This window comes from Vittaforma corneae (genome assembly GCF_000231115.1).
Source record: "Vittaforma corneae ATCC 50505 unplaced genomic scaffold supercont1.20, whole genome shotgun sequence".
Taxonomy (NCBI): domain Eukaryota; kingdom Fungi; phylum Microsporidia; family Nosematidae; genus Vittaforma; species Vittaforma corneae.
The window spans coordinates 33,970-47,078 of record NW_006889853.1 but is presented as its reverse complement, the minus strand read 5'-3'; the positions used below and the strand labels follow the sequence as shown (position 1 = coordinate 47,078).

The 13,109-nt window shown below is 38.2% G+C and overlaps 10 protein-coding genes across 10 annotated transcripts; 7 read left to right on the top strand and 3 right to left on the bottom strand.

Annotated features, from left to right (window-relative positions):
• Nucleotides 1–181: 181 nt before the first annotated feature.
• Nucleotides 182–1,102, top strand: VICG_01839 (uncharacterized protein; the record flags this gene model as incomplete). The annotated part of the gene is made up of 1 exon (XM_007605222.1): nt 182–1,102. The coding sequence occupies one exon, from the start codon at nt 182–184 to the stop codon at nt 1,100–1,102; it is 921 nt and encodes a 306-aa protein (XP_007605284.1).
• A 786-nt stretch (nt 1,103–1,888) lies between these two features.
• On the top strand, nt 1,889–2,293 carry VICG_01838 (uncharacterized protein; the record flags this gene model as incomplete). The annotated part of the gene is made up of 1 exon (XM_007605221.1): nt 1,889–2,293. One exon carries the CDS (start codon nt 1,889–1,891, stop codon nt 2,291–2,293), a length of 405 nt encoding a protein of 134 aa, XP_007605283.1.
• A 351-nt stretch (nt 2,294–2,644) lies between these two features.
• Nucleotides 2,645–3,709, top strand: VICG_01837 (uncharacterized protein; the record flags this gene model as incomplete). Its single annotated transcript, XM_007605220.1, has 1 exon — nt 2,645–3,709. The coding sequence occupies one exon, from the start codon at nt 2,645–2,647 to the stop codon at nt 3,707–3,709; it is 1,065 nt and encodes a 354-aa protein (XP_007605282.1).
• Nucleotides 3,710–3,869: 160 nt separating this feature from the next.
• On the top strand, nt 3,870–4,499 carry VICG_01836 (uncharacterized protein; the record flags this gene model as incomplete). Its single annotated transcript, XM_007605219.1, has 1 exon — nt 3,870–4,499. One exon carries the CDS (start codon nt 3,870–3,872, stop codon nt 4,497–4,499), a length of 630 nt encoding a protein of 209 aa, XP_007605281.1.
• Nucleotides 4,500–4,684: 185 nt separating this feature from the next.
• On the bottom strand, nt 4,685–5,866 carry VICG_01835 (uncharacterized protein; the record flags this gene model as incomplete). Its single annotated transcript, XM_007605218.1, has 1 exon — nt 4,685–5,866. The coding sequence occupies one exon, from the start codon at nt 5,864–5,866 to the stop codon at nt 4,685–4,687; it is 1,182 nt and encodes a 393-aa protein (XP_007605280.1).
• A 356-nt stretch (nt 5,867–6,222) lies between these two features.
• On the bottom strand, nt 6,223–6,786 carry VICG_01834 (uncharacterized protein; the record flags this gene model as incomplete). Its single annotated transcript, XM_007605217.1, has 1 exon — nt 6,223–6,786. One exon carries the CDS (start codon nt 6,784–6,786, stop codon nt 6,223–6,225), a length of 564 nt encoding a protein of 187 aa, XP_007605279.1.
• A 273-nt stretch (nt 6,787–7,059) lies between these two features.
• Nucleotides 7,060–8,823, bottom strand: VICG_01833 (uncharacterized protein; the record flags this gene model as incomplete). The annotated part of the gene is made up of 1 exon (XM_007605216.1): nt 7,060–8,823. The coding sequence occupies one exon, from the start codon at nt 8,821–8,823 to the stop codon at nt 7,060–7,062; it is 1,764 nt and encodes a 587-aa protein (XP_007605278.1).
• A 351-nt stretch (nt 8,824–9,174) lies between these two features.
• On the top strand, nt 9,175–10,854 carry VICG_01832 (uncharacterized protein; the record flags this gene model as incomplete). Its single annotated transcript, XM_007605215.1, has 1 exon — nt 9,175–10,854. One exon carries the CDS (start codon nt 9,175–9,177, stop codon nt 10,852–10,854), a length of 1,680 nt encoding a protein of 559 aa, XP_007605277.1.
• A 628-nt stretch (nt 10,855–11,482) lies between these two features.
• Nucleotides 11,483–12,421, top strand: VICG_01831 (uncharacterized protein; the record flags this gene model as incomplete). The annotated part of the gene is made up of 1 exon (XM_007605214.1): nt 11,483–12,421. One exon carries the CDS (start codon nt 11,483–11,485, stop codon nt 12,419–12,421), a length of 939 nt encoding a protein of 312 aa, XP_007605276.1.
• A 110-nt stretch (nt 12,422–12,531) lies between these two features.
• Nucleotides 12,532–12,885, top strand: VICG_01830 (uncharacterized protein; the record flags this gene model as incomplete). The annotated part of the gene is made up of 1 exon (XM_007605213.1): nt 12,532–12,885. One exon carries the CDS (start codon nt 12,532–12,534, stop codon nt 12,883–12,885), a length of 354 nt encoding a protein of 117 aa, XP_007605275.1.
• Nucleotides 12,886–13,109: the final 224 nt, after the last annotated feature.

Below are 13,109 nucleotides of genomic sequence, written 5' to 3'. Positions count from 1 at the left end.
ATTGTAGTCAAATATGCCAATAAAATACTCCACTGATGCCTGCGACACAACAAAGCACAGAGCTCAATAAAATGCTCTCCGCACTCGTCTGCTTATTTATTTCAGAAAGTTTTATCAATTGCAATAAATTTGATTGACGTTATAAACAAAATCATATTAGAAGCCAATTCACCACATCCTTATGATAAAAGGCAAAGTTTTTAAGACTCAACTGCAATCAAAGAAGTACCTAACAACGGAAGCCATCACGCATATTGCATTTTTTGTTATCAGATTGGGTCTTTTCGCCATTAGCCGTGCAGTAAACTTTCATCTCAAGATAACGCCCAAGAGAAGGATAGAGGCTGTAAATGACTTCATTACCAACCTTATATTTTCACTATTTTTGCTGTTTTTTATCCTTCACAGCCTCTTCATAGAAAACATTTACGGATATTGCTTGTCGGTTCTTTTAATGCTTCATAATTTTGTCTTCATGCTTGTTATGATATTGATGTCCCGCTTTGGCGTTCAAATTAAAGTCAAACTCTGGTCTGTTGGTCTTGTGATATCCTTATCCTACATTGTGGAGATGTGTGCCACCATCTTTTATATATACAAGAAAAGGGCCGAGAACAGCAGGGCCCTGTTCCAAACGATAGGGGCAGACCCAAAGATAAATGATATGTTCTCAACACGAAAAAAGCTTCAAACGCTTGGCACTATAAACTTATTTATTCCCGTTATAATAATAAAAAAGTTGTACTTTATTCCCTCACAGTTTGAGTTGAAAATCGAATGGATTAATATTGTAGTATTGGCCCTGACAGTGCTTCAGCAGCTGTTTGTCTACGCAAAGTTCCACAACGAGGATTTGGTACAAAGAAGGATAGCAATAGCGGTGACTATCGTTAAATTAGCAATCAACATAGTGTTGATCGTAACGACTTCAATAGAGTTCATTTACTTACTTAGGAGAGCAAAGGATGTACGGATTATAATATACGTAGAGCTTTTGTTAATCACACTTGTTTTTCTATACTACCTGTGGATAGACATGAAAAATTTTGGAAAAGGATTAAAGGAGCATATTCTATTTAGGACAAGGGGGCTGACCCTTTGACATCCGGGTTGTTGTACTAAGTAAATGACAAGCTGAATCTTCTTATTTAGTTTGTCAGAGTATATATTAACGTCGCTTGAACAGCTAACCAGACGCTTTGATCTCGCTAGTGGTGTGGCAATCAAATCATTTTTTATCGTCACTTACGTACTCGTTTCTTATTAAGTTCTTTGAAAAGCTTTGAATAGAAATGAGGTTACACCCAAAATCGGAGAAAGAGTAGCAGCATTTGGGCTATAATAATATTTCCGATATACAGGGTCAATGAGGTGCCCACATACTTACTGCTAGCAGTAGTATAGATGCATGCTTTACTAGCAAGGAGTCTCAGAATGCTATCACTGTGATGTGACTAGTTGTGGGCAATATCTGATACACCCAGATATGTTAAATCTTTCAACGCGCCTTTGAACCGAGTAGAACGAAACAAGGACCGAAAAGTACTGCTCGCAGGCCAAGTCGAGCCATTTGCAATTGGAGCCTCGATTCTGCTTGGATGATGGAAATTTCTATTTAACTTTTCTGGATCTCATCCATGGTTAAAGCTGCTGAAGAAAAACATAGCTTAAATAAATGCTTTGATTTCCTACTTTATCTGATCAGCAGCAAGCAGGGCACGGTGTCCTGCTCTTTATCCTACTGATAGATTATTATGCTCTTTGCCTAGCTTCTGGTATTATTCTATATCCTTTTTGACCTTCAAATAGCGTTGTTCTGTGAAATATCCGCTTTGTTGTCTTTGATTTTATACGAAAAGGCTTTTTCTCTTTACTTTTTCAAGCCCCAATGTCCGAGGACAATCTAAGAAATCCATTTGTGGTCTTTTGTAAAAAGTGCAATAAAATATTGACAGATTCTTTCACCCTCAACGACTATAGAAATGGGTATTTGGTACACAGCTTTAGCACAGTAAAGGAGGAATCAAGGATTGAGGTGGGCAAGGATATATTTCAGAACTGTCTAATTCAGAAGATAGCATGTGCATGTGGCAATGACACTGGAGTGTTTCTAGCATCAGTGAGTGGAGAATTCAATGGTCATGCCAACTGCTATGCATTTGATAAGAATCAGGTCAATTCATATGTGCTGGGAAGTGCGGTGAGTAAGGAGAAGGGATTGTCTGAGGTGATGGAGGATGTGGAAAAGTTGAAGAGCGTGGTGGCAAAGATTTACAAAAAGGTATACCAATAAATAATAACCCAAGCATAATGTTATATATTTACATACGATATTATTGTGGCAGACATTTTGCCAATGTAGCTTTAGTCGCCTGAAAGGAGGCGCAGTAAATTTCATATATTCAACGATTGGCCCATTAATAGGATTATCACCAACATATCAATACGACCAGTTACAACCTATTGCTAACATCCAAACAGCCATTCCCATAGAATGTTTTGCATCGATCGTTCATATCACGCAATATAAGTTTAACCTGACAATTGATAAAATGCCAAAGTACACAAGATGCAACTTAAAGAACTTGAGTTTATGATTAAATTTACATCACTGTTTGAATTTAAAAAATTTTGCACCCTGTCCATGTTACCATTACATCCGCAAGAGTTCAGAAACATTGCAGATCATCTTTATGACACGTACTGCGCCTTGAATGAGGAGGCTCATCGTCTCAGAAAGGAAAATAAGGCATTGACTGAGGAACTCAACAAAATTAAAAACCTAAACACATCCCTCAGTGCTAGATTAAATAATCTGAGTGGTACTAGGATTCTGAAGATGGGGGCTGAATGGTTCCTGGATGGCGAGTTCTTGTTGAATATGTGTCTAACACATAGGATTAGGTTTAACAGCCCAATTTGCAATGCCAAGATAAGCAAAGAAGGGAAGATAGCATTTACATGCAACAATAAGATCTTTCTGATAATTGATAAGAATGTTTTTGTGGTTGAGGACACTATTAAAAGTTTTGATATGAAAACAATGAAGCATGATTTGGTAGATCTTGAAAGGAGGATATTTGACTTTATCGAGGAAGACTTGGTTGTATACGACAACGGGCGCATTATAAAGTTTAATAATCAACAGCCAGGATGGGTGGTTAACAACATGATGGGTGTTACGCATATCTGTGTTGATCAGAGGTTAATTTATGTTGGTATGGATGAAGGAAAGATTCAAATATATAATATTGAAGGGGTGTATAAAGATGAAATAGTGCCGAACGTAGACTTCACATCCTTTATTGTCAAAGACTCTCGGGTTTTGCTTGTTTCCCAGGAATGTATCACATTACAGCCTTCATTCATGCATCTCAGCAGTCACAGGATTGTAGCAACCGATTTTGATGGAAATGCAGTGTACCACGGTGGAACCACAGGAGTAGTGAGCATGGCACTTCCCTCTGGCAACACCCTGCAGTCCTACGACTCTCTCAACTTCAAGAGTCCCATTCTTTCTCTTTTGAAGTACAAGGGTTTTCTACTGGTGGCAACTGAAGATAGAATGGTCAATGTGACGGACCTAACCACAAAGAAAAGCATGAGAATAGTGCAGACTGACAATGTTATTGACATGTGTTGCAATGAGAATGTAATATGCTTTGTTGATAACAATGGAGGCCTGAAAGAATGGAGGATTAAGCAGTAAAGAAGAATTCATAAAACTTATAAAGTTAATGTTGTGGTGCATTATTAAGCTGTAATGCTGTGAACATTAAAATAGATTGCTATATAAGTGTATTTTGTTTAGCTATACTTTAAACTACTTGTCTGTCCTTAAAATACTCTACCCACAAATTTGTTTATCTATGCAAAGAGACTTCCAAGTTAATGCACTGAGAACAAAAACAAAATACAAGCTCACAGCACTCAGGGTTGGAATGAGGGAGCACATTCTGAATAGCTTGACGTCTTTATTTGATAATACCACTCTGAGCCTACCTATGCTTGCAATTCTGGAAGCACTTGAAGATAAGAACAGCAGAGTAGAGGATAAAGCGGAAGATGGCGTTGCGGTATCAAAACGAAGCCAGCGAAATAGGATCATGCATGTAAATACACTTAAGGCGGCAGAAAAGGATGATGAGAACAATGACGCCTCATTAGTTTTACCAACACACCTAACAGAAGATAAGCCAAATGATGAAGGAGCAGAGGACCATCCACCAACAACCTACAAGCTTCCAGGGTTGAGAAAATACAACAAGGGCATGGGGAGTAGTATTCTTGATGATTCAGCAATAGGAAGATCAAAAAGAGGAAGCAGAACAAAGATCGCTGACAATAATAAGCTACCAAAGAGCAATGAGCACAACAAGGATAATACTAGAGTTCTAAGACGTAACAGCGCTTTAAAGAGTAGTGGTGATAGTAAACCAAAGGTGAAAATACCGCCTTCAACAAAGCCAAAGGGGAAGAGCCAATCAAGTAAAGAGTAGGGCGCAAGACTAGAGTGGGGTGCTTATTTGAAGACATGCAAGCAAATTCCGACTTTACTTAAAATAAGTTTAGAAATGCTAACAGTTGAAAGCCAACAAGCCAGAAAAAGACAGCTTTGCATGGCTGTTTAAAATAGTCTATCCTTAACATTAACAATTAAAGCATTAGCGAAGGTGTTCCTTGTTTATTCATATTTCTTTAATACACTCACCCATTCATTCCTTTCGGTTTCACAAGACAATTCAAGATTTACACCATTCACAGTTATTCCTACCTTTCCTGTCTTCTCAACTCTCTCAATTCCAATGGCTTTGATACATTTGTCCTTTGTGCATAAGCATAGGGTCCTTCCAATGAGTTTTCCTAGTACTTTCTCGCCATTAAATAAAATGAAACTTGTCCTTTTGTAAATATCAGTGACAATATCAGAGAGAATGAAAGAGGAGAGTGAGTGCTCATCTTTAGACAGGAGAGCAAGATTAAATTCGGGGTCTTCCAGCTGCTTAAGAACATACCAGATCGAGGACAAGTCCTTAGTGGTGCCAGGGGTATGCACCTTAATGTAATGTCGAACACCCACTTCAGTTAGCAGGGAGTTGCACAGGGAAAGATGAGGCTTTGAAGATAGAACAGGCCCGGGTCCCCTGAAAACAAAGGGAGACAAGGACACGTCAATATTCGAAAATAAAATATTCTTATTTCTGTAAAGATTCTCACTCTTTATGCATCTTAAATCTGGAAGATGGGAGGGGATTTTAAGGAAAGAAGGCCTTGACGGAAACTTAGTAAAGTCCTGGATGAGTTCAGAACTTGAAGGGAAGTGAATACTTTTAATGTCGTTCGCGGCAGAACCAGTCTTCGATGATGTTTTGTTTTCGATTTTGTTTATAATATCCCTGATATTCATCACATCTGCTTTTGCACTATCATTAACAGCTGTCAATGGATTGTTTTTACTGCTTGGCTGGGCAGGAATGACTGCCTTGTCAGGTATCTTGCTAGCAGCACCATCATTAACAGATATGGAAATAACAGGCGGGCTATCAGCCATATCCCTTTCTTCCTCGCAGAACTCTTTGTCAAGCGTCTCTGTTGAAAATGAATTGATGTCAGACGATGCAAAGTTGATCTCCTCGCCATCCTCAGGAATCATCTTTGAAAATTTTTTCCTGAGCTGAGCAACCTTTGAGGACCCAAGGTTGGAAATAGCCTCATCCTTTTTTGCAGGAACAACACTGTTCCTTTCAAAGAAGAGAATTTTATCCCCAAGACTCATCCTCTCGTTTTTTATGTCGCAGGATTCATCAGCTATGCTGGCGGGAGACGCAAAGTGATCTTCAATGCATTGGGTGTGGGTGGATTTCATCATTGGGGTGATTGCATAAACTTGATATAAGAAAAATAAATATAGAAGAATAAATAAATAGATATAGAACTTCTAATTTGCTGTACTGTTAAAAGCAGTCCTGTTAGAGAGAGCGACATCCACTAAATGAAGCAGCACCTGCTGAAAGTAAAATCAAACATAAAGACATTCATTGGGCACATGATTATTTGCGGCCTGCGTGCAAAGAAATGGCATTTTTTGAAAACTGTGATGCTGCTGGGAGAAATCATAGACCGAAGGAAGATGCAGGCATGATGTCAAAGAAATCAAACTCAGGCCCAATCAAATACACGTAAGTTAAAATTTAAGCTAGATGCATAATAAATATACTTTATTCACATAATATTATACGCTTCCAGCATGCTTCCCCTTCTCTTCCATTGATCTTTCGTTTCTAAATATACGGAATCCTTAAACTTCCTTACCAATTCCTTTTTCGTTTGAACATCAATCTTACTTTCAATTTGTGATAGAATCTCTGAAAGCTTCTTAGAATCAAACACATTCAATATGCTCACCATAAAGTCCGTCTTCTGTGTCACTGTCAGCTCTACCGTGCAGGCCAGAATAAACTCTGAAATAAATATTGGATTCCAGGTAAAGATAAGGCCCGAAAGTACTCTAATTCTCTTTGTATATGCCTCAATGCCCATTCCTATTATGTCCTCAAGTATTAGCTTTTTTGAAAGAAGAATTATTGATTTTAGAGTCCAGTCTTTTACTATCCACTTCAGGACAGTTATAAACTCCGACTCTCTGTAGCATTCCAAGTACTTCTTCAAGCTGCATCCCACAATCTTGCAGTTATCTTCATTCCTGATCCAGTTTCCAAAGTTTGCGTCGTATGTTTTGTCCATGAAAAGTATTGTCTCGTCGATTTGTTTGAGCGTCAGGGGCATATGTAAAGGGTGGTGCTAGGTGGTAAAAAACAAGAGTAAGCACAAGAAAGGAGAAGCTAAATAGAGTGAAAGGAGGATGGCCATAATGAGGAGTCTGATACCATAATTATAGCTCATTCTATGAACAAGCAAATTTATTTAAGCTGCAGTATAGATATTAAGACAGCTATATTGCGAATAAAACAAAGATGAATGTCAGTATGACTAAAAGCAATAAAGCTTGCTGCATACGAACGCTAATTAAGAAGAGCACACTCCACTTTAGCTTTATATTTAGTTTCTTGGCATACTGTAAATTTCGATGGTTTTCCTATACATTTCAATCAAGACACTCATTTTTCCAATCAATGCATTCTTCTTGCTGATATTCTCTTTCATAATCTTTGCCCTTCGCATTGACTCTTCAATGTTAAAGCTTTCATAAAGTTCTTTATACTGCAAAAACCTGCCTTCTATTGATCTTACATCGCTTTTGTAACGGGACAGCTGACTTTCCAGGTCTTTTATGTATGCCTCGGTATTGGCCGTGTTGTTTGCATTGTTAATAGATTCCAGAAGATGATAGTTCTCGTCTTCTAAATTATTTACATCCTCTTTGTACATTTTTATCTGGCCCTCGAGGTTTTTGATTGTACTTTCAGCCGCAATGACTTTCTCATTTAATTTGTCAATCGTTAATCTTAACTTGCCTATTGCACTGTTTTCTTTACCAATGCTATCTTTGGCGTCCTTATCACTTTTGGGCTCACTTCTGGCTTCTGCCAGCCTTGAATTGAGCCGGTCTATTTCATCCCTCATCTTCTCGATATCTGAAATAAGTACCCTGTTCTGTCTTAGTACACTCTCATTCTCTGATAAAAGATCTGAGGCTGGTTTAATGCTTCCAATCCTAGTCTTGAGGGCCTCATTCTCCATTTTAAGCAAATCAATCTGGTCGACAAAAATATTATTGCTAGCTTCCTCGCTGGTGCTATTATATTTGTCTATTAACTTGGACTGATCCAATATCTTTTTATTTTGCTCCTCGCAGGTCCACATTAAATTCCTAAACAGCCCTTCTATCTCCACCTTGTTCTCCTTAATAGCCTCCAAGACATGCCTTATTGTCAGTATTGTACTTTTAATCTGTCTCATGTTTCCTTCTGCAGCATTTTCTCCTTCACCGGTGCTATTCTTTGGCAATATACGTATCGAATTGTGCATTAGTATTTGAACATTCTTGCTAAACTCGCTTACACCCTCCATAACACAGTCTCTGATCACCTTCATCTCTGCATTTCTCATTCTACTCTCACTCAACTCGCCGCTAATTCTCATGAATTCTTCATTTAGATTCTTGTATCTGACCCTATACTCCTCCAGCACATCACATTTTGATTTGAGACTGACAACTTCAGAATATAATCCATGTATCTCCTTTGTCTTTTCATAAATATGAGCTTGGTACTCTCTTTCATTTGTTCTTAGTATTTCAAGTTCCTTTTTAATCTTATTCAAGCTCTCATAGGAGCTACTTTCTATCTGCTGTCTCAACAGCGATATTTCAGTAAGATACTCTCCAACAATAGTGCAGAGCTCCTTCGAGTCTTTATCGTAGTTTTCAGTTAGAAAGTTGACCTGTGCATTTAAAGACTGTTCTTTTAGTTCCATTTGCTTAGCCTTTTCCGTTAAGAAGTGAATTTTTCTCCTGAGAATAGCAGCATGGCGCCCTCCGCAATGCTTGGTAGAGTGGTTCACCGTTTTTGGATCAGATCTGCTTGTGGAGTACTCATTTATTAGCGTCTTGTGCTTTAAGTTTGTCATTTCTAGTTCTAAACATTTCTGGGTTTCCTCTCTTAGCTTTCCTTTCAAGTCTTCAATGGTCTTTTCATAAAAGGAAATCTTAAAAGAAATGTCACTCTGAAGATTGACAACCGTCAGATGGTAGTCATTTAGTATACTGTTGACTTTGCTTCTGGTAGGTTCTGGCATTGAATCAATTTCTACAGGACTAAGCCAAGCAGATATTCCAATGGATGCAGTCATAGTTGCACTCATGGCAAGGGGAAAGTAAAAAATGGTATAAGCAAGAACAGTAAAGCACAGATAGAAAAGACAGAAACCTCGTTTGTAAGTGCACAATAATACCGATTAGTAAATCAAAGAAGACATTAACCTAACAGACTAGTGTAACGGGAAATATACACAAAAGATGCTAATAACATACAAACCTGATCAACAAACAACATAAGACTTGTCAATCTTCATATCCATATTTGAAACATAGCGTAAAGAGAACTCGACTATATTAGGAGTCATTCAAAAATATGCAAGAAGTTTGAAACATTGTGGTTTTTGTTTCACTGTGTTACAGAACTTTTATTTAATAGTGGGAAATATTAAAATGCAATGTACTCCACACACTTATTGAACTACGATCGCCTTAAGAAGCTAATAAAACCTAATTTCACAGATCAGCAGGAAGAGGTATTCAGAAACAGTCTCGACTCAGACATACTGAAAGTATTTGCATTCATAAATGATACACATATTGCAATACTTTCAAGTATTGAGGAGCATGATAGCACTGAAGCAAGAACTGATCACCACAAAGACACTATCTATAGCTTTATTGATTTTATTAGAACAAATATTAAATATTTGAAGAAGATACTGCAGAGGCACGATAAGTACACGGGATACTCAATTATGGATGAATACAAAGGAAAGATCAAGGAAAAGAAACTAGAGATCAGAAATCTAACAAAGTTGCTCACTACACTCAATTCAGCAGAAACACAAATGCCAAGCCATTACCTGGTTCCATCTGAATGTCTTGTGAGTTTCAAAATGAATCTTTTGAAGCATCTAAAGCTGACGAATGAAAGCCTGGAAGACTCATGTGTTAATACAGTATATTTGGACAATGAAGACTTTGATCTTTACCTGAGCACACTTGATAATAAGCCAGATGCATTTCAGGTCAGACTGAGGTGGTATGGGCTAAACTCATCGGAAATATTCTGTGAGATGGGGGATAGAACAGTTAAAATACCCGAGAGACTTATACTAGACTTCTTAAACGGCAAAGACATATGGAATGATCTCAATAAGATTGATACCAAAGGAAGTAATCTGTTGAATGCCACTGGCAACACTCATATTAGTAGTGGTAATGCTGTTAACTCAGAGGCTGATTATAGGGAAATTAGAGATAAAATAAAAGGATATAGGCTCAAACCTGTCCTTAGAACATTCTTCAGAAGATGCACATTCGAAGATTTGGAAAGCAATGCCAATAAGGGTGTAAGGATTGTTATGGATTCCAATGTCGTGATGATCAAGGAAACAGGCGGAGAGTACCCGTTAAGGTTCTGGAGGAGGGATGGCAGTTGGCCATTTAGGAATCTTGCACAGAGTGAGGTGACCAGGTTTCCCCATACTGTAGTTGAGGTGAAGGTACCACGCGAGAGGCTGGAAACTGGACAGCTGGCATGGCTGGAGCATTTTCTTGCGGAGAGCAGAATCGAAAGAGTTGACAGTTTCAATAAATTTGTGCATGGATGTGCCATTCTCTATCCAACAGTTACCAACGTCCTACCTCACTGGCTACCGCAAATTAGCACGCCAAATGGTGGCAACCCTGATGTTGTTAAAAGAAGCGCAGATGCTGATGTATTAATATACGATAGCGATATCAGCTACGATACTAGTCCAGTGTCAGATGGCAGATCAAGAATAGCCATCCCTGTGAGGGTGGAACCAAAGGCGTTTTTCGCGAACGAAAGGACGTTTCTCAGCTGGGTACAGTTCGCAATATTCCTGGGAGGAATAGGCACAGCAATGATCGGTCTTGGAAATGCACAGGCATATATCTGTGGAGTCATGATGATTGGAGTTGCAGGTATATTTGCATTCTACTCGCTATATCTCTTCCACTACCGTGCACTGAGGATCCGAGTAAAGGATCCTGGCCCGTATGATGATATGATAGGGCCCATGGTGCTGGTTGGAATATTTATATTTGTGATGGTGGTATCTTTTATTTTCAGGTTTCCAATTAAGAAGACAGGGCTTAAGGCACATTAAAATAAACATGTTAACTAAAGAAGCATTGAGTAGTATAAGTGTTTAAACATCTATCCTTATGCTAAATTTCTGCAACAGCAGGTATATCTGCAAGTTGCTTTGATCAATCAAACACTTTATGTTTCGACTAATCTAGCTCGCCAGTTTCTCGTTAGGCCTCAACATTCTCTAACGTCTTCGCATCCTCAAGTTAATTATACTGTTCAAGCGACGGGGAAGGACAGCCCAACAATAGACATGGAGATGTCCTTTTAGTTTAGTTGTGTCGCGGTAGGTTGATTAATCAGTAAATCATATGTAACACAAAATGTATGCCCGTCTCAAAACTGCATTTCTCTTTAGCCCTTCGATGACTGACACTCAGCATATCGACATAAACCAGGAGCTTGAAGAGATGATTCAAAGCATAGAAGACGAAATCTACAACACAAGAACTTTCAATTCAAACTTAGAAAAAGAAATAGCATACTTAAGGAATGAGCTGGGGTCTTTATGTCGACATTACTATAAAAAGGATAATAAAGAGTAATTAGGCTGCAGAACACCACATTGTTATTTAGAAATCATTGTGTTTCCTTTTGGATAGTTCTTTTTATATCCTAGAATTGGTTTTGCTTGACCCCTACAAATGACACTGCAGGACTTTATCGAAAGAAACTTGCTTAAAACAGTGGAGTTTCTGATCAAGCACAAGCTGGTAGAAGACGAGCAGTATGGAATTTGTCTCGACTCCATCGTGTCAATCATCAACGCAAACAACAAAGAGTTCTACAAAACCTATTCCCAGCTACTCTGCGAACAGTCAAGAAAAAATATAAATGCAATAGTCTTCTGCTCTTGCTGTAACTCTAAAAGAATTTTCCTAAGAAACCACAGCCTCATACACAGCGTATTTAGCAGTAGATCATTAACTAGCATTTCTCCATCAATTGAGGATGTTAAACATGATTTTAATATTGTTGCCATGCCTGGCTCAAAAACGGATCCTTTCTTAAAGTACATCAAAGCATACATATCAAAAGACATAGACCTGGCCATTGAGGTTGTAGAAGAGCAGCCTCTCTTTTGGGAGGCACATCTTCTCTTGATGGATCTGTGCACATCATTTATTCAGATCAACACGCCATTAAGTCTATATTTCTATGCTTATTTGAAAATATACAAGGACATTGACAGCATTGAAGCGAGTTTAGTTAGGGACAGTGCACCTTGTAGTAATAAGAGTGTGGGCATGGCAAAGTTCACAGTACAGAATGCGAATATCCTTGCTGCTCTGCATTATTGCTATGGAGATGATAAGAAAGCACTGAAAATATTTAAAACAATTGATTTCACTGAGTGTTTTGACCCTTCCTTCTTTGAATTCTACGGAATACTTCTGTACAACTCTAATGATCCATCGCTTCCTCTTCTTTGTGAAAATATGTCAAATTTTCATAAAAACAGGTATGAGACGTTTACAACTGTAGGGATGTTCAAATTAAGCCAAGGAAGATTCACGGAGGCCAGGGATCTATTCAAAAAAGCATATAAGCTAAGCAATCCCCCGATGTTGCATGTCTCATAGCGTATTCCTATCTTAAGCTGCAGGACTATGACAACTCCACTAGCTTCTATCAGCTTGCCCTGGGAAATAATTTTAGAATTCTTTATTCCATTGCACAGGGCTATTTTTTAATGAATAAGTATCCAATATGTCTATCTTATTGTAAGAAGGCACTTGAAATTAGGGAGGATGGGACAATTTACAAGTTGATGGGAAAGGTACACCAAGGCCTAAACAATACAGAACTGGCCATTAGATACTTTGAACGGTCAAGCAAGTTACAAGAACATGACTCGTTGCTGTATCTTGCTGAGATTTTCAAGAATAAGAATGATACAGCAAGAGTACTGGAACTGTATGATCAGTATTTAAGGGTTGGGGAGAAAAATGCCAAGACAGTTGCCGAGTATCTTGCAAATTACTACGAAGAACAGGGAAACTTTATTAAGATGGAGGAATACAGACTAATCCAAAATAAATTGTGAAATAGCTTTTTTAAAAGCCATCTCTGGAAAGGTAGTTACAAAATAATCCGTACGAATATGCCTATTTGGCCTTCTTGCGACTGTTGACAGATGTTTGAGCAATTTATATCTTTAAAACTTTACAGAATGATTAGCTACTTACCAGCCAAGACATAAACATAGTTCAAGCGCACAACAATATTTTTTAAGATCAGCTTTTACATTATCATTTTGACATTAGCTAA